The sequence below is a fragment of the Gobius niger genome (genome assembly GCF_951799975.1).
Source record: "Gobius niger genome assembly, chromosome: 1".
Classification (NCBI taxonomy): Eukaryota; Metazoa; Chordata; class Actinopteri; order Gobiiformes; family Gobiidae; genus Gobius; species Gobius niger.
In genome coordinates this window covers 3,340,856-3,359,005 of record NC_136852.1, presented here as the reverse complement: position 1 = coordinate 3,359,005, position 18,150 = coordinate 3,340,856, and the positions used below count along the sequence as shown (strand labels likewise).

The window sequence follows — 18,150 nt, the reverse complement described above, 5'->3', positions numbered from 1 at the left end:
TGAGGCATGTAGACTGTAACCTTTTAGATTTAGGTAAAGCTGAAGGCGGGGGTAAGAGGTTAAAGGGGGGGTATTATGCAAAATCGACTTTTTCAAGCTTTACATCATGTTATTATGTCATTCCCTCATTAAAAACATGCCTGAAGTGTTGCCTTGGCACATTCACGTATTTTTGAGTGATCTGTAAAAACTCTGATGGCGGCCATTTTAGGGATAGGTTTGCCTGAGTCCTCCTAGGAACGCCCCCACCTCCTGGAGACGCCTCCGAGCTTTCGTCACCAGCCGAGTAACCAACCACTGCTCCTCAGCAGAACCCCCTCCCCACTGATGCCACAGACAGCGTGTGGAGGGGGCGTGTCGGAAAGGCTCAGAGGTTCTTAACCTCTTAACTCCCGCCTGAACCGAGAGCATTTTCTCCAGTTCAGTTTACCCAAATCCTGAAGGCCAGTGTAACGAACGCCTCATTTGAAAGATCTACAAAACTCATCTAAATGGATCTTTTTCCTCACGTCATCAGATTTTTTATCATTTTTTGGGGGGGGGGCTTTCAACTCATTTTTGGTAATTTTTTTGTCATTTTTTGTTCAATTTTTTGTCATTTTTTTGTCTTTTTTGTCTTTTTTCATTTTTTTTGTCTTTTAAAAAAAAAAATTGTCTTGTCAATTTTTTGTCTTTTTTGTCTTTTGTCTTTTTTTTCTCATTGTTTGTCTTTTTTTTGTCTTTTTTTGTCATTTTTTTGTCTTTTTTCATTTTTTTGGTCTTTTTGTTGTCAATTTTTTTCAATTTTTTGTCTTTTTTTGTCACATTTTGGTCATTTTTTTGGTCATTATGTCATTTTTTGTCACATCTTCATCCTTGTTTTAGTCTCAGTTCTGTCGCTATTTTTCACACCTTTTTTCCAGAAGCTTTTGGATTGGTGTAAAGCCAATCTGGAGAAATGTGCTCGGTTCAGGCGGGAGTTAAGAGGTTAAAGAGACAGAGGCCTATTTCAAGACATTCACTACAGCCATTGTGAGAGAGACATTTTATACAAGGCAGTTATTCTAATTTACTGCATTTACAGACCAACAGAAGGTTTGGTCATCATTGTAGTGTGATAGACTTGTGCTGTGTGGCTGAAAAAAGCATAACACCCCCTCTTTAAGAAGTTAACCTCTAACCCCCCGCCTGAACCGAGCACCTTATCTCCAGTTTGGCTTTACCCAAATCTAAAAGCTTCTTGACTGGAGAGCCACAGTGTAATGCCTCATTCGAAAGCGGAGACCTATAAAAGTGATGGTAACTTTGTTGTCACATTGTCGCCTTGTTTGTGTCTCTATTTTTGTTGCTATTTTTATCCGTTTTTTTTTTTTTTTAAAGCTTTTAGATTTGGGTAAAGCCAAACTGGAGAAAATGTGCTCGGTTCAGGCGGGGGTTAAGAGGTTGAATATTAAACAAGATCCAAAATCCCTGTGAAAAGTCTTCATAGCTAATATGTAACAAATAAAACATACATTTAAAGCCGGCTTAATCTATTATTTAGATTTTGTTGCTGAAAATATCGCCTAATTTGGTCATTTTTAGGCGGAAAAAATAAAAAATAAAAAATAAAAATGACAGAAATCTTGCAATACGTTTTTTCTCTTTTTCTTCTTCACCTTTTTGTTTCATTCGCATGTTCACAGTCATTGCGTAGATTCTAACCATTACCGAGTCCTTTATTTACACAATTTCTTCCCCCAAATCCTGTCCCGTCGTCGTCTTTCTGAATCCGCGTCTCCGTCGTCGTGTCACGAACAAACGTGGCCGATTAATCCGAGCGAGGACTTGATTTGTTTTCCAAATGCTGCGTCGGGGGAAGACGTCTTTCCCGGCTCATTTGCCTCAGACTCATTTGTTTGTTTTCCTGGAATCCCCGTCAGATTTACATCCGTTTTTACGTAATATGGCTTAAAGACGCGACCCGGACGACTCACGAGGCGCCGGCTTTCCTCCGGGCTCCACAGCATCGTGTCCCACAGACGTCTCCATTATTACTGGAGATGATCCGGCTCTTCTGCTCCTGATGCCCAAGTGTGAACTGAAATAATGAACAAAGTGTAAAATGTCTTAAAGAGGGGGTATTCTGCTTTTTTCAATCACACAGCACCAGTCGATATCGCACTACAATGATGAGCAAACCTTCTGTTGGTCTGTAAATGCAGTAAATTAGAATAACTGCCTTGTATAAAATGTCTCTCTCAAAATGGCTGTAGTGAATGTCTTGAAATAGGCCTCTGTCTCTTTAAGAACCTCTGAGCCTTTCCGACGCGCCCCCTCCACACGCTGTCTGTGGCAAAAAACTTTGGATCAGTTTTGTAGGTCTGAACCATCTCACGGAGGAGCCTCCTGGTGGTTCCCAGAGTCAGGACTAAACATGCTGAGGCTGCGTTTCGGTTTCACGCTGTTAAAATCTGGAACTGTCTTCACGAGGATGTGAGACAGGCCTCAACTCTGACCATGTTCAAATCCAGGCTGAAAAGGGTTCTTTTTACCCGTGTATGTGACACTGAAAGTATTTTATCTGCACTCTTTTACTGTAATTGATTAATTTTTATGTTGATGTTTTATTAATTTGAGCTGTTTTCTTGTAATTTTATGCCATTTGTGACAAAAAAAATGGGAAAAATTAGAGGAAAAAATGTGGCGGAGTGTGGAAAGTGTTTTCTTCCATTTTGTAGCAGTAATCTTTTAGAGCAACAAAGCAATGTAAATTCAGATGATTGTAGCACATTTCTGCATATTTCTGCCCTGACTGTGGCATAATCAGGGCTCAGCGTTTCACTCACTCGCCCAGTGTGTCTGAGTCTCTGAAACGTTCTTCTGTTTTGTGTTTTCAGGTGATCTACACGTCGTTCGGAGGAACGTCCAAAGGCCTGCACTTCAATAACCTGATCGTGGGTTTGGTGCTTCTGACCCGCGGACGAGATGAGGAGAAAGCGAAGTGTGAGTGTCTCCTCTCCCTCCTCTCCCTCCTCTCTCTCCTCTCCCTCCTCTCCTTCCTCTCTCTCCTCTCCCTCCTCTCCCTCCTCTCTCTCCTCTCCCTCCTCTCCCTCCTCTCTCTCCTCTCTCTCCTCTCCCTCCTCTCCCTCCTCTCTCTCCTCTCCCTCCTCTGCCTCCTCTCCCTCCTCTCCTCCTCTCCCTCTTCTCTCTCCTCTCCCTCCTCTGCCTCCTCTCCCTCCTCTCCTCCTCTCCCTCTTCTCTCTCCTCTCCCTCCTCTGCCTCCTCTCCCTCCTCTGTCTCCTCTCCTTCCTCTGTCTCCTCTCCCTCCTCTCCCTCCTCTGCCTCCTCTCCCTCCTCTGCCTCCTCTGCCTCCTCTCCTCCTCTCCCTCTTCTCTCTCCTCTCCCTCCTCTGCCTCCTCTGCCTCCTCTCCTCCTCTCTCTCCTCTCCCTCCTCTCTCTCCTCTCCCTCCTCTCTCTCCTCTCTTCTCTTTCCTCCTCTCTCCTCTTTCCTCCCCCTCCTCTTTCCTCCCCCCTCCTCTTTCCTCCTCTCTCCTCTTTCCTCCCCCCCTCCTCTTTCCTCCTCTCTCCTCTTTCCTCCCCCCCTCCTCTTTCCTCCTCTCTCCTCTTCCTCCCCCCCTCCTCTTTCCTCCTCTCTCCTCTTTCCTCCCCCCCTCCTCTTTCCTCTCTCTCTCCTCTTTCCTCCCCCCTCCTCTTTCCTCCTCTCTCCTCCTCTCTCCTCTTTCCTCCTCTCCCTCCTCTCTCTCCTCTCTCTCCTCTCTCTCCTCTCTCTCCTCTCTCTCCTCTCCCTCCTCTCTCTCCTCTCTCTCCTCTCTCTCCTCTCCCTCCTCTCTCTCCTCTCTCTCCTCTCTCTCCTCTCTCCTCTCTCTCTCCTCTCTCTCCTCTCCCTCCTCTCCCTCTTCTCCCTCCTCTCCCTCCTCTCTCTCCTCTCTCTCCTCTCCCTCCTCTCCCTCCTCTCCCTCCTCTCCCTCCTCTCCCTCCTCTCCCTCCTCTCCCTCCTCTCCCTCCTCTCCTTCCTCTCCCTCCTCTCCCTCCTCTCTCCTCTCCCTCCTCTCCCTCCTCTCCCTCCTCTCTCCTCTCTCTCCTCTCTCTCCTCTCTCTCCTCTCCCTCCTCTTTCCTCCTCTCCCTCCTCTCCCTCCTCTCTCTCCTCTCCCTCCTCTCCCTCCTCTCCCTCCTCTCTCTCCTCTCCCTCCTCTCCCTCCTCTCCCTCCTCTCTCTCCTCTCTCTCCTCTCCCTCCTCTCCCTCCTCTCCCTCCTCTCTCTCCTCTCTCCTCTCTCTCCTCTCCCTCCTCTCCCTCCTCTCTCTCTTCTCCCTCCTCTCTCTCCTCTCTCTCCTCTCTCTCCTCTCTCCTCTCCCTCCTCTCCCTCCTCTCTCTCCTCTCTCTCCTCTCCCTCCTCTCCCTCCTCTCTCTCCTCTCTCTCCTCTCTCTCCCTCCTCTCCCTCCTCTCTCCTCTCTCTCCTCTCTCTCCTCTCTCTCCTCTCCCTCCTCTCCCTCCTCTCCCTCCTCTCTCTCCTCTCTCTCCTCTCCCTCCTCTCTCTCCTCTCTCCTCTCCTTCCTCTCTCTCCTCTCCCTCCTCTCCCTCCTCTCTCTCCTCTCCCTCCTCTCTCTCCTCTCTCTCCTCTCCCTCCTCTCCCTCCTCTCCCTCCTCTCCCTCCTCTCCCTCCTCTCCCTCCTCTCTCTCCTCTCTCTCCTCTCCCTCCTCTGCCTCCTCTCCCTCCTCTCTCTCCTCTCTCTCCTCTCTCCTCTCTCTCCTCTCTCTCCTCTCCCTCCTCTCTCTCCTCTCTCCTCTCCTTCCTCTCCCTCCTCTCCCTCCTCTCCCTCCTCTCCCTCCTCTCTCTCCTCTCTCTCCTCTCTCTCCTCTCTCTCCTCTCCCTCCTCTCCCTCCTCTGTCTCCTCTCTCTCCTCTCCCTCCTCTCCCTCCTCTCCCTCCTCTCTCTCCTCTCTCTCCTCTCTCTCCTCTCCCTCCTCTCCCTCCTCTCCCTCCTCTCCCTCCTCTCTCTCCTCTCTCTCCTCTCCCTCCTCTCCCTCCTCTCTCTCCTCTCCCTCCTCTCTCTCCTCTCCCTCCTCTCCCTCCTCTCCCTCCTCTCTCTCCTCTCCCTCCTCTCCCTCCTCTCCCTCCTCTCCCTCCTCTCTCTCCTCTCTCTCCTCTCCCTCCTCTCCCTCCTCTCTCTCCTCTCTCTCCTCTCCCTCCTCTCCCTCCTCTCTCTCCTCTCCCTCCTCTCCCTCCTCTCTCTCCTCTCCCTCCTCTCCCTCCTCTCCCTCCTCTCCCTCCTCTCTCTCCTCTCTCTCCTCTCCCTCCTCTCCCTCCTCTCCCTCCTCTCCCTCATCTCTCTCCTCTCCCTCATCTCTCTCCTCTCCCTCCTCTCCCTCCTCTCCCTCCTCTCTCTCCTCTCCCTCCTCTCCCTCCTCTGTCTCCTCTCCCTCCTCTCTCCTCTCCCTCCTCTCCCTCCTCTCCCTCCTCTCCCTCCTCTGTCTCCTCTCCCTCCTCTCTCTCCACTCCCTCCTCTCCCTCCTCTCCCTCCTCTCCCTCCTCTCCCTCCTCTGTCTCCTCTCCCTCCTCTCTCTCCTCTCCCTCCTCTCCCTCCTCTCCCTCCTCTCTCTCCTCTCCCCCTCTCCCTCCTCTCCCTCCTCTCCCTCCTCTCCTCTTCATCAATAATCACTTCCTGTGCTTTGTTCCAGACCTGTTCAGCCTGTTTGCCAGCGACCCCAGCGGACATGCCTCTAAGGAGGACATGGAGGCCGTGCTGCAGGCGCTGGACGGGGAGGTCCCTCCTGCTCTCAGACAGTGCTTCTTAGAGGTACCGCTTCACCGCAGTCACTCACCGGGTTAAGAGGTACCACTTCACCGCAGTCACTCACCGGGTTAAGATACGACTTTATTGATCTCTGGACAGCGTGACATAAGACCCGCCTCTATTACGCCGAGATTCCACATCTTTCCTCTGGTGGTTCAGCTCCACTCCGCTCCTGACCGGCAGCAACTCGGCAACAAAACCTAATAGGCTTGTTGCACAATGTGGCTACGCTAGTTCCTCTGAGCTGAAGCTGTGGGCGCTAGTACTTCCTGTTTGTATTCATTTCCATTAAGATTAGCTTAGACCTGTGAGTTCCTGGTAGAAATATTTCCATAGAGGAGACGTTTATGTTTGTGAAGATCAGGGAGTTTGTCTTGAAGCTAAAGGCTAATTTAACCTCTTAACTCCCGCCTGAACCGAGAGGATCTTTTTTCCTCACGTCGTCAGATTTTTTTCCCATCATTTTTTTGTTGGATATTCACCTCATTTTTGTTGCTTTTTTGTCATTTTTTGGTCACATTTTTGGTCAATTTTTATCACATTTTTTGTCACATTTTTGTCACATTTTTGCCATTTTTTTTGTCACATTTAGTCAATTTTTTGTCATATTTTTGTCATTTTTTGGTCATTTTTTTGGTCAATTTTTTGTCAATTTTTAGTGACATTTTTGCCACTTTTTCATCAATTTTTCGTCCCTTTTTTGTCAATGTTTTCTCACTTTTTTGTCACATTTTCGTAATTTTTTTGTCATATTTTTGTCAATTTTTTGTCATTTTTTTCCACATTTTGTCACTTTTTTGTTTTGTTTTTTTGGGCACTTTTTTTTTTCTTTCATTTTTTCGTCAATTTTTTATCACATTTTTGTATTTTTTTTTGGTCACATTTTTGCCATTTTTTTGGTCACATTTTTATCACATTTTTGTCATTTTTCGTCAATTTCTTGTGACATTTTTGTGACATTTTTGCCACTTTTTCATACATTTTTTGTCCCTTTTTTGTCACATTTTATCACATTTTTGTAATTTTTTGGTCATTATTTTGTGACATTTTTGCCACATTTCCATCATTGTTTTCGTCGAGAAAATGTGCTCGGTTCAGGTGGGAGTTGAGGGGTTAATGCATTACACAACTTGAAATAGTGCCTTTATATATATTTTTATAGCATGTTAGCCTTTAGCTTCAAGACAAACTATCAATCCTTTATGATCACAGGCGTCTCCGATCTGAACTTCATGATTTGAACACAGTAAATGATCGTCTACCGGGAACTCACCGCCCACAACATCATCTTTAGAAAACATGATTATTATTCCAGGAAAAGAAAACAGACAGGAAGTCCAGGCGCTCACACCTTCAGGTCAGAGGAACTAGCATAGCCACACCGTGCAACAAGCCATTAAATGGACACACGCGCTGTATTCTGGTGTATAATAATAATAACGGTGTGTCTGATGTGTTATGAACTCTTTTTTTTCCAGGGAGATAAGGTGAACTACGAGCGTTTCAAGTTGTGGCTGCTGCAGAACAAAGAGGCCTTCACCTTCTCCAGATGGCTGCTGTCCGGAGGCGTCTGCGTGACGCTCACGGACGACAGCGACACGCCCACGTTCTACCAGACCCTGGCCGGAGTCACGCACCGTAAGTCGCTTTTCATCCGACATGATAATCAGAGCACATGGCTGAGAAAAGAAACAAAATGGAGGATGTCGGAGGTGAATGTTGTGAAGAGTCCTTGAAAGTCTTATCGAACCGTTTCGCCTCAGACGGGTTTTGTTTTGGCCTCATTCTGTCAGACTCGTCACCCGTCCACAGCCTCCAGGAAAAACACTTTCAGGGTTTTTGTTTTTAGCTTTGAGGCTTTGAAAAGCGTTACAGGTCATTAAATGTTTTCTGCCAAAACGAGGCCAGACGCTGCAGGTGGAGCAGAAGCTGGAGAGAAAGGAAAAACCTTCACTGTTGATGATTGACACAAATAAGAGGAAAAAGAGCCTAGAGACAAAAGAGACAAAATCTAAATAATGTTTGAGCCAGGTTTACATTCGGTTTGATTTTGTTGATAATGTCGTTCTCTGATTGTGCGTTCGAAATACGCCTTGTTTTTTTGGGTTCAGAATTCTATAAATCAGGCAGAAATCACACATTGAGTGGCAAAAACGGAAAAACACGTCTTTGCGAAACTAGACACTGTAATACACCTTTCTCGGAGAGAGGAGGAGAGAGGAGGAGAGAGGAGGAGAGAGAGGAGGAGAGGGAAGGAGAGGGGAGTTCATGGAGTCATATGGAGCGACTAAAGTGCAGATGTTGGGTTTTCATCACATTTTGCCACATTTTCATTGTTTTTTTGTCGCTCTTTTGTTGCGTTTTGGTCCCTTGTTGCTATTTTTTTTGGGGGGGGGGGGATTACAAAAAAGTGACGACGACAAGGCGAGGAAAAAGGAGTTGTGTAGGTCTTAGCTTTCAAATCATGCATTGCAGATTTTTTTTTCATCATTTTTTTGTTGGGTATTCAACTCATTTTTGTACCTCTTTTGTCACATTTTTGTCATTTTTTTGTCATTTTTTTGTCATTTTTTTGTCATTTTTTTGTCATTTTTTATCACATTTTTGTCACATTTTTTTATTTTTTTTGTCATTTTTTTTGTCACATTTTTGTCACTTTTTTATTTTTTTATGGAATTTGTGTCAATTTTTTGTGTCAAATTTTTATCACATTTTGTTATTTTCATGTCACATTTTTGTAATTTTTTTGTCATTTTTTGTCACATTTTTATCACATTTTTTGTATTTTTTTGGTCATTTTTTTGTCAATTTCTTGTGACATTTTTGTGACATTTTTGCCACTTTTTCATCAATTTTTCGTCACTTTTTTGTCAATGTTTTCTCACTTTTTTGTCACATTTCCATCATTGTTTTCATCTCAGTTTTGTTGCTATTTTCACACCTTTTTTCCAGAAGCTTTTGGACTGGGGTAAAGCCAAACTGGAGAAAATGCACTCGGTTCAGGTGGGAGTTAAGGGGTTAAACAGTGGAACAAAAACGGCCTCCTCCATTTATCATAAAAAAAAAAAAAGTTTGTTTCAGTCGAGGGAATTCTCTGTTTATCCAAAACCGCGGCGTCATCGTTTGGAACGCGCTCGGTGACACACTTCCCGGTAAATTTAGCCCGCGCTTAATTTGTCTAATTAAGGCCATACGGTCCGTGGAGCGGCGGCGTCGGCTAATCTCACCTTCATCCTCTTAGCGGCCGTCAGAGAGAGTGACCGCCCGCTCTCTGACTCCTCGCCGCTCACGGACTCCTCGCCGCCATGGACTCACGCCGGGCTTCACGCTTTTCCTGAGGGTTTTTTTGTTGGGACTCGCGTGGACTATGGTGCATGTTAGCGTCAGCGGCGGCGGCGGGAGATGTGCCCAGGAGAATGGTATGGTTTCTCTGCTGCCATCCGGACAGAGTGGCGCCTCTAGGTGGGTACCACGGCGAAGGAGCTCCACGCTGTCTGTGGAAGCGTCACTGAGGAGAACACTTTACACTTTACTGAACAAGAACACTTTACTGAACAAGATGAGACGACACTGTAAACTCCAACTCATTGCGTTTACTTGGGATAAGTTGTAAACCCGAAGCATAATTATTACGCTCAATGTTTCGGTTTATTTCGGTTCGGTTTGGATGGATGGATCCAGCTCTATAGTTTGTGAAGATCATGTTTTCATACATTTTTTGCCATTTTTTTCTCATTTTTTTTGTCATTTTTTGTCATTTTTTTGTCACATTTTTGTCACGTTTTTCTATTTTTTTGTCATTTTCTTTGCCCATTTTTTGGTCAAATTTTTATCACATTTTTGTCACATTTTTGTCACATTTTTGTCACATTTTTGTCACATTTTTGTCACATTTTTATTTTTTTGTCGAATTTGTGTCAATTTTTTGTGTCAAATTTTTATCACATTTTTGTATTTTTTTCGACAATTTTTTGTGACATTTTTGTGTAATTTTTGCCACTTTTCCATCAATTTTTCGTCACTTTTTTGTCAATGTTTTCTCACTTTTTGTCTGTCTGTGGAAGCGTCACTGAGGAGAACACTTGACACTTTACTGAACAAGATGAGACGACACTGTAAACTCCAACTCATTGCGCTTACTTGGGATAAGTTGTATACCCGATGCATAATTATTACGCTCGATGTTTCGGTTTATTTCGGTTCGGTTTGGATGGATGGATCCAGCTCTATAGTTTGTGAAGATCATGTTTTCATACATTTTTTGCCATTTTTTTGTCATTTTTTTGTCATTTTTTTGTCATTTTTTTGTCATTTTTTTGTCACATTTTTGTCACGTTTTTGTATTTTTTTGTATTTTTTTTTTGCCCATTTTTTTGGTCAAATTTTTATCACATTTTTGTCACTTTTTTATTTTTTTGTCGAATTTGTGTCAATTTTTTGTGTCAAATTTTTATCACATTTTTGTATTTTTTTGGTCACGTTTTTGTCTTTTTTTTTTGGGTCAAATTTTTATCACATTTGTCACATTTTTGTATTTTTTTTCAACAATTTTTTGTGACATTTTTGTGTAACTTTTGCCACTTTTCCATCAATTTTTCGTCACTTTTTTGTCAATGTTTTCTCACTTTTTGTCTGTCTGTGGAAGCGTCACTGAGGAGAACACTTGACACTTTACTGAACAAGATGAGACGACACTGTAAACTCCAACTCATTGCGTTTACTTGGGATAAGTTGTAAACCCGATGCATAATTATTACGCTCAATGTTTCGGTTTCGGTTTATTTCGGTTCGGTTTGGATGGATGGATCCAGCTCTATAGTTTGTGAAGATCATGTTTTCATACATTTTTTGCCATTTTTTTGTCATTTTTTTGTCACATTTTTGTCACGTTTTTGTATTTTTTTGTATTTTTTTTTGCCCATTTTTTGGTCAAATTTTTATCACATTTTTGTCACATTTTTGTCACTTTTTTATTTTTTTGTCGAATTTGTTTCAATTTTTTGTGTCAAATTTTTATCACATTTTTGTATTTTTTTTGTCAAGTTTTTGTCTTTTTTTTTTTGGTCAAATTTTTATCACATTTGTCACATTTTTGTATTTTTTTCGACAATTTTTTGTGACATTTTTGTGTAATTTTTGCCACTTTTCCATCAATTTTTCGTCACTTTTTTGTCAATGTTTTCTCACTTTTTGTCTGTCTGTGGAAGCGTCACTGAGGAGAACACTTGACACTTTACTGAACAAGATGAGACGACACTGTAAACTCTAAGTCATTGCGTTTACTTGGGATAAGTTGAAAACCCGATGCATAATTATTACGCTCAATGTTTCGGTTTCGGTTTATTTCGGTTCGGTTTGGATGGATGGATGGATCCAGCTCTATAGTTTGTGAAGATCATGTTTTCATACATTTTTTGCCATTTTTTTGCCATTTTTTGGTCATTTTTTTGTCACATTTTTGTCACATTTTTGTCACATTTTTGTCACATTTTTATTTTTTTGTCGAATTTGTGTAAATTTTTTGTGTCAAATTTTTATCACATTTTTGTATTTTTTTTGTCACGTTTTTGTCTTTTTTTTTTGGGTCAAATTTTTATCACATTTGTCACATTTTTGTATTTTTTTTCAACAATTTTTTGTGACATTTTTGTGTAACTTTTGCCACTTTTCCATCAATTTTTCGTCACTTTTTTGTCAATGTTTTCTCACTTTTTGTCTGTCTGTGGAAGCGTCACTGAGGAGAACACTTGACACTTTACTGAACAAGATGAGACGACACTGTAAACTCCAACTCTTTGCGCTTACTTGGGATAAGTTGTAAACCCGATGCATAATTATTACGCTCAATGTTTCGGTTTCGGTTTATTTCGGTTCGGTTTGGATGGATGGATGGATCCAGCTCTATAGTTTGTGAAGATCATGTTTTCATACATTTTTTGCCATTTTTTTGTCATTTTTTTGTCATTTTTTGTCATTTTTTTTTCACATTTTTGTCACGTTTTTGAATTTTTTTTTGCCCATTTTTTGGTCAAATTTTTATCACTTTTTTTTCACATTTTTGTCACTTTTTTATTTTTTTGTCGAATTTGTGTCAATTTTTTGTGTCAAATTTTTATCACATTTTTGTATTTTTTTTGTCAAGTTTTTGTCTTTTTTTTTGGTCAAATTTTTATCACATTTGTCACATTTTTGTATTTTTTTCGACAATTTTTTGTGACATTTTTGTGTAATTTTTGCCACTTTTCCATCAATTTTTCGTCACTTTTTTGTCAATGTTTTCTCACTTTTTGTCTGTCTGTGGAAGCGTCACTGAGGAGAACACTTGACACTTTACTGAACAAGATGAGACGACACTGTAAACTCCAACTCTTTGCGCTTACTTGGGATAAGTTGTAAACCCGATGCATAATTATTACGCTCAATGTTTCGGTTTCGGTTTATTTCGGTTCGGTTTGGATGGATGGATGGATCCAGCTCTATAGTTTGTGAAGATCATGTTTTCATACATTTTTTGCCATTTTTTTGTCATTTTTTGGTCAAATTTTTATCACATTTTTCACATTTTTGTATTTTTTTCGACAATTTTTTGTGACATTTTTGTGTAATTTTTGCCACTTTTCCATCAATTTTTCGTCACTTTTTTGTCAATGTTTTCTCACTTTTTGTCTGTCTGTGGAAGCGTCACTGAGGAGAACACTTGACACTTTACTGAACAAGATGAGACGACACTGTAAACTCCAACTCATTGCGCTTACTTGGGATAAGTTGCAAACCCGATGCATAATTATTACGCTCAATGTTTCGGTTTATTTCGGTTCGGTTTGGATGGATGGATGGATCCAGCTCTATAATTTGTGAAGATCATGTTTTCATACATTTTTTGTCATTTTTTTGTCATTTTTTTGTCACATTTTTGTCACGTTTTTGTATTTTTTTGTCATTTTTTTCCCCCATTTTTTGGTCAAATTTTTATCACATTTTTGTCACATTTTTGTCACTTTTTTATTTTTTTGGTCGAATTTGTGTCAATTTTTTGTGTCAAATTTTTATCACATTTTTGTATTTTTTTTGTCAGGTTTTTGTCTCTTTTTTGGTCAAATTTTTATCACATTTGTCACATTTTTGTATTTTTTTTCGACAATTTTTTGTGACATTTTTGTGTAATTTTTGCCACTTTTCCATCAATTTTTCGTCACTTTTTTGTCAATGTTTTCTCACTTTTTGTCTGTCTGTGGAAGCGTCACTGAGGAGAACACTTGACACTTTACTGAACAAGATGAGACAACACTGTAAACTCCAACTCTTTGCGCTTACTTGGGATAAGTTGTAAACCCGATGCATAATTATTACGCTCAATGTTTCGGTTTCGGTTTATTTCGGTTCGGTTTGGATGGATGGATGGATCCAGCTCTATAGTTTGTGAAGATCATGTTTTCATACATTTTTTGCCATTTTTTTGTCATTTTTTGTCATTTTTTTGTCACATTTTTGTCACGTTTTTGTATTTTTTTGTATTTTTTTTCGCCCATTTTTTTTGGTCAAATTTTTATCACATTTTGTCACATTTTTGTCACTTTTTTATTTTTTTGTCGAATTTGTGTCAATTTTTTGTGTCAAATTTTTTATCACATATTTGTATTTTTTTTGTCACGTTTTTGTCTTTTATTTTGGTCAAATTTTTATCACATTTGTCACATTTTTGTATTTTTTTTAGACAATTTTTTGTGACATTTTTGTGTAATTTTTGCCACTTTTCCATCAATTTTTCGTCACTTTTTTGTCAATGTTTTCTCACTTTTTGTCTGTCTGTGGAAGCGTCACTGAGGAGAACACTTGACACTTTACTGAACAAGATGAGACGACACTGTAAACTCCAACTCATTGCGTTTACTTGGGATAAGTTGCAAACCCGATGCATAATTATTACGCTCAATGTTTCGGTTTCGGTTTATTTCAGTTCGGTTTGGATGGATGGATGGATCCAGCTCTATAGTTTGTGAAGATCATGTTTTCATACATTTTTTGCCATTTTTTTGTCATTTTTTGGTCATTTTTTTGTCACATTTTTGTCACGTTTTTGTATTTTTTTGTATTTTTTTTTTGCCCATTTTTTTGGTCAAATTTTTATCACATTATTGTCACATTTTTGTCACTTTTTTATTTTTTTGTCGAATTTGTGTCAATTTTTTGTGTCAAATTTTTATCACATTTTTGTATTTTTTTTGTTACGTTTTTGTCTTTTTTTTTTGGTCAAATTTTTATCACATTTGTCACATTTTTGTATTTTTTTTCGACAATTTTTCGTGACATTTTTGTGTAATTTTTGCCACTTTTCCATCAATTTTTCGTCACTTTTTTGTCAATGTTTTCTCACTTTTTGTCTGTCTGTGGAAGCGTCACTGAGGAGAACACTTGACACTTTACTGAACAAGATGAGACGACACTGTAAACTCCAACTCATTGCGTTTACTTGGGATAAGTTGTAAACCCGATGCATAATTATTACGCTCAATGTTTCGGTTTCGGTTTATTTCGGTTCGGTTTGGATGGATGGATGGATGGATCCAGCTCTATAGTTTGTGAAGATCATGTTTTCATACATTTTTTGCCATTTTTTTGCCATTTTTTTGTCATTTTTTGTCATTTTTTTGTCACATTTTTGTCACGTTTTTGTATTTTTTTGTATTTTTTTTTTGCCCATTTTTTGGTCAAATTTTTATCACATTTTTGTCACATTTTTGTCACGTTTTTGTATTTTTTTGTATTTTTTTTGCCCATTTTTTTGGTCAAATTTATATCACATTTTTGTCACTTTTTTATTTTTTTGTCGAATTTGTGTCATTTTTTTGTGTCAAATTTTTATCACATTTTTGTATTTTTTTTGTCACGTTTTTGTCTTTTTTTTTTGGTCAAATTTTTATCACATTTGTCACATTTTTGTATTTTTTTCGACAATTTTTTGTGACATTTTTGTGTAACTTTTGCCACTTTTCCATCAATTTTTCGTCACTTTTTTGTCAATGTTTTCTCACTTTTTGTCTGTCTGTGGAAGCGTCACTGAGGAGAACACTTTACACTTTACTGAACAAGAACACTTTACTGAACAAGATGAGACGACACTGTAAACTCCAACTCTTTGCGTTTACTTGGGATAAGTTGTAAACCCGATGCATAATTATTACGCTCAATGTTTCGGTTTATTTCGGTTCGGTTTGGATGGATGGATGGATCCAGCTCTATAGTTTGTGAAGATCATGTTTTCATACATTTTTTGCCATTTTTTTGTAATTTTTTTTGTCATTTTTTGTCATTTTTTTGTCACATTTTTGAGACGTTTTTGTATTTTTTTGTGTGTTTTTTTGCCCATTTTTTTGGTCAAATTTTTATCACATTTTTGTCACATTTTTATTTTTTTGTCGAATTTGTGTCAATTTTTTGTGTCAAATTTGATCACATTTTTGTATTTTTTTTGTCACGTTTTTGTCTTTTTTTTTGGTCAAATTTTTATCACATTTGTCACATTTTTGTATTTTTTTCGACAATTTTTTGTGACATTTTTGTGTAATTTTTGCCACTTTTCCATCAATTTTTCGTCACTTTTTTGTCAATGTTTTCTCACTTTTTGTCTGTCTGTGGAAGCGTCACTGAGGAGAACACTTGACACTTTACTGAACAAGATGAGACGACACTGTAAACTCCAACTCATTGCGTTTACTTGGGATAAGTTGTAAACCCGATGCATAATTATTACGCTCAATGTTTCGGTTTCGGTTTATTTCGGTTCGGTTTGGATGGATGGATGGATGGATCCAGCTCTATAGTTTGTGAAGATCATGTTTTCATACATTTTTTGCCATTTTTTTGTCATTTTTTTGTCACATTTTTGTCACGTTTTTGTATTTTTTTGTATTTTTTTTGCCCATTTTTTTGGTCATATTTTTATCACATTTTTGTCACTTTTTTTTATTTTTTTGTCGAATTTGTTTCAATTTTTTGTGTCAAATTTTTATCACATTTTTGTATTTTTTTTGTCAAGTTTTTGTCTTTTTTTTTGGTCAAATTTTTATCACATTTGTCACATTTTTGTATTTTTTTCGACAATTTTTTGTGACATTTTTGTGTAATTTGTGCCACTTTTCCATCAATTTTTCGTCACTTTTTTGTCAATGTTTTCTCACTTTTTGTCTGTCTGTGGAAGCGTCACTGAGGAGAACACTTGACACTTTACTGAACAAGATGAGACGACACTGTAAACTCCAACTCATTGCGTTTACTTGGGATAAGTTGTAAACCCGATGCATAATTATTACGCTCAATGTTCAAGCCATGATTACTCGTAACGCTAGTATGATTAAGACGGCTTTCACAGTGTTCATTACTTACGATGCAAGTTCTGATTACTAGACATGTTAGTACTGACAACTGGGAACTCCGAGTACGGCTTACTTTTGTTACTTAAATATGGCCATAACCCAGACTCGATTCAGACTTGACCAAAGCTCCAAAAAGACTTGACTTGACTTGACTTGGGACTTGCTGTTTGTGACTCGAGACTTAACTTGGACTTGAGGCCAGTGACTCTCAATGACTCGCTGTGACTTTATAGTTTTTATTTATTTGAGTGAAACTGTCGAAAGATCAGGATTCATTGCGTAAAAGCAGCGCATCTTTGTTTACATTATGGTAATTATCCACATGCGCGTTCGGTTTCCCCACGGAGCGTCTTATCAACCAGTGTTAACTTCGTCGACTAAAATATTTAGTCTTAATTTTAGTCAAAGTGATATTTTTGACGACTAAAATTGGACTAAAACTCTAAATTAAAAGTTTCTCATGAGACTAAAACTATGACTAAAATGTCCAGATATTTTAGTCGACTAAAATAAGACTAAATAAAAATGAAAAGGAGAGACTAAAATCATCCAAACTTCTATTGACCGTCTGAAAGAGCCTCAGATCATGTAAATTCTCTGCCAAATGAACAGCTCTGAGCTTTGTTCATGTGGAGCAGCTCCATGAAGCAGAGGAACAAGATTAAATATGATTATCATGAATATTATCAATGCAAAGTCGACTAAATTAGTCTTAAATTTAGTCGACTAAATTGACATGCAATTTTAGTCGACTAAAACTAGACTAAAATTGAAAAGCTTTTTTTGACTAAATCTCGACTAAAATTAAATTACATTTTAGTCAAAAGACTAAGACTAAAACTAAAATAAAATATGTTGTCAAAATTAACACTGTGATCAACACAGCGCGAAAAGGCAGGAGGAAATATTTCTTTGGATGCATTAAAACTTTTCTAAAGACAGTGAAGAGGAGGAGATTTACGGACAGGAAAACGTTTGAAACAATGGGCTGGACCTACAGCGCTGACGGAGCCTCCAGAACCACCATGTGTAAGAGCTGATTAATCAACAGGAATCTCGGGGCTTTTCGATGTTTTAAGGCGTTCACACAAAGTTTACAGCATTTAATGGCTATTTTACGCAGAGGTTAAAGGAATAGGCCACCGTTTTTACATACTGAGATATGCTCTTACCTCACTTTAGCCAAGGTAATATATCCCCGTCTGGTCTTTGTCCGTGCGCTCTGCCAGGCAAACGGAGCACATACGCAGCCTCTCCCACATGTCACATAGCTCCAAAAAAGCTCACGATAGAAGCTACCAAGCTCTTCCACGTGTTCCCTATTTAAATAAAGTTACGTGAAGTGTTTTCATGCGAAGTATATTTACGCAGAAATGTAGCATGTCGATTTTATAAGCAAATAAAAAGGGGGACTATATTGTGAGGCGTAATGATACGAGGAGCAAAACGTCCGCGCAGTAACTTCTAAAGGTTATTGACGGAAGTGAGCGGGGGAAGTCTTTAGGAGTTACTACGCGGACACTGTGCTCCTCGTATCATTAGCTTCTATCGTGAGCTTTTTTGGAGCTATGTGACATGTGGGAGAGGCTGCGTATGTGCTCCGTTTGCCTGGCAGAGCGCACGGACAAAGACCAGACGGGGATATATTAACACGTCTAAAGTGAGGTAAGAGCATATCTCAGTATGTAAAAACGGTGGCCTATTCCTTTAAATTATAATTAATATCCGTCTCCAGAGAAGTTTGGGCATCTCTGCTGAGACTGCTGCCCCCGTGACCCGGCCCCGGATAAAGCGGAAGAAAATGGATGGATGGATCCAGCTCTACAGTTTGTGAAGATCATGTTTTTATACATAGATTTAAATGGGCAAACTGTGGTATATTTCTTGAGTGACACATTCAAGCTATTCCGTAGTTTTAACGCCGCAAACGGCAAAGCAGAAACTCCTCCTAGTGGATCGGACAACTGGAGTTTTGAAATTCATGTGACCCCTTAACCTCT

The 18,150-nt window shown here is 39.9% G+C and overlaps 1 protein-coding gene across 2 annotated transcripts in view; it reads left to right on the top strand.

Moving 5' to 3' along the window:
* The window catches only part of usp32 (ubiquitin specific peptidase 32), a 93,508-nt gene that overhangs the window by 30,999 nt on the left and 44,359 nt on the right, over positions 1–18,150 (top strand). For both annotated transcript variants that reach the window (XM_079573211.1, XM_079573212.1), the window contains exons 3-5: positions 2,859–2,964; positions 5,662–5,780; positions 7,256–7,415. In XM_079573211.1, the coding sequence (XP_079429337.1) occupies positions 2,859–2,964; positions 5,662–5,780; positions 7,256–7,415 (385 nt within the window). The remainder of the gene's footprint in view (positions 1–2,858; positions 2,965–5,661; positions 5,781–7,255; positions 7,416–18,150) is intronic.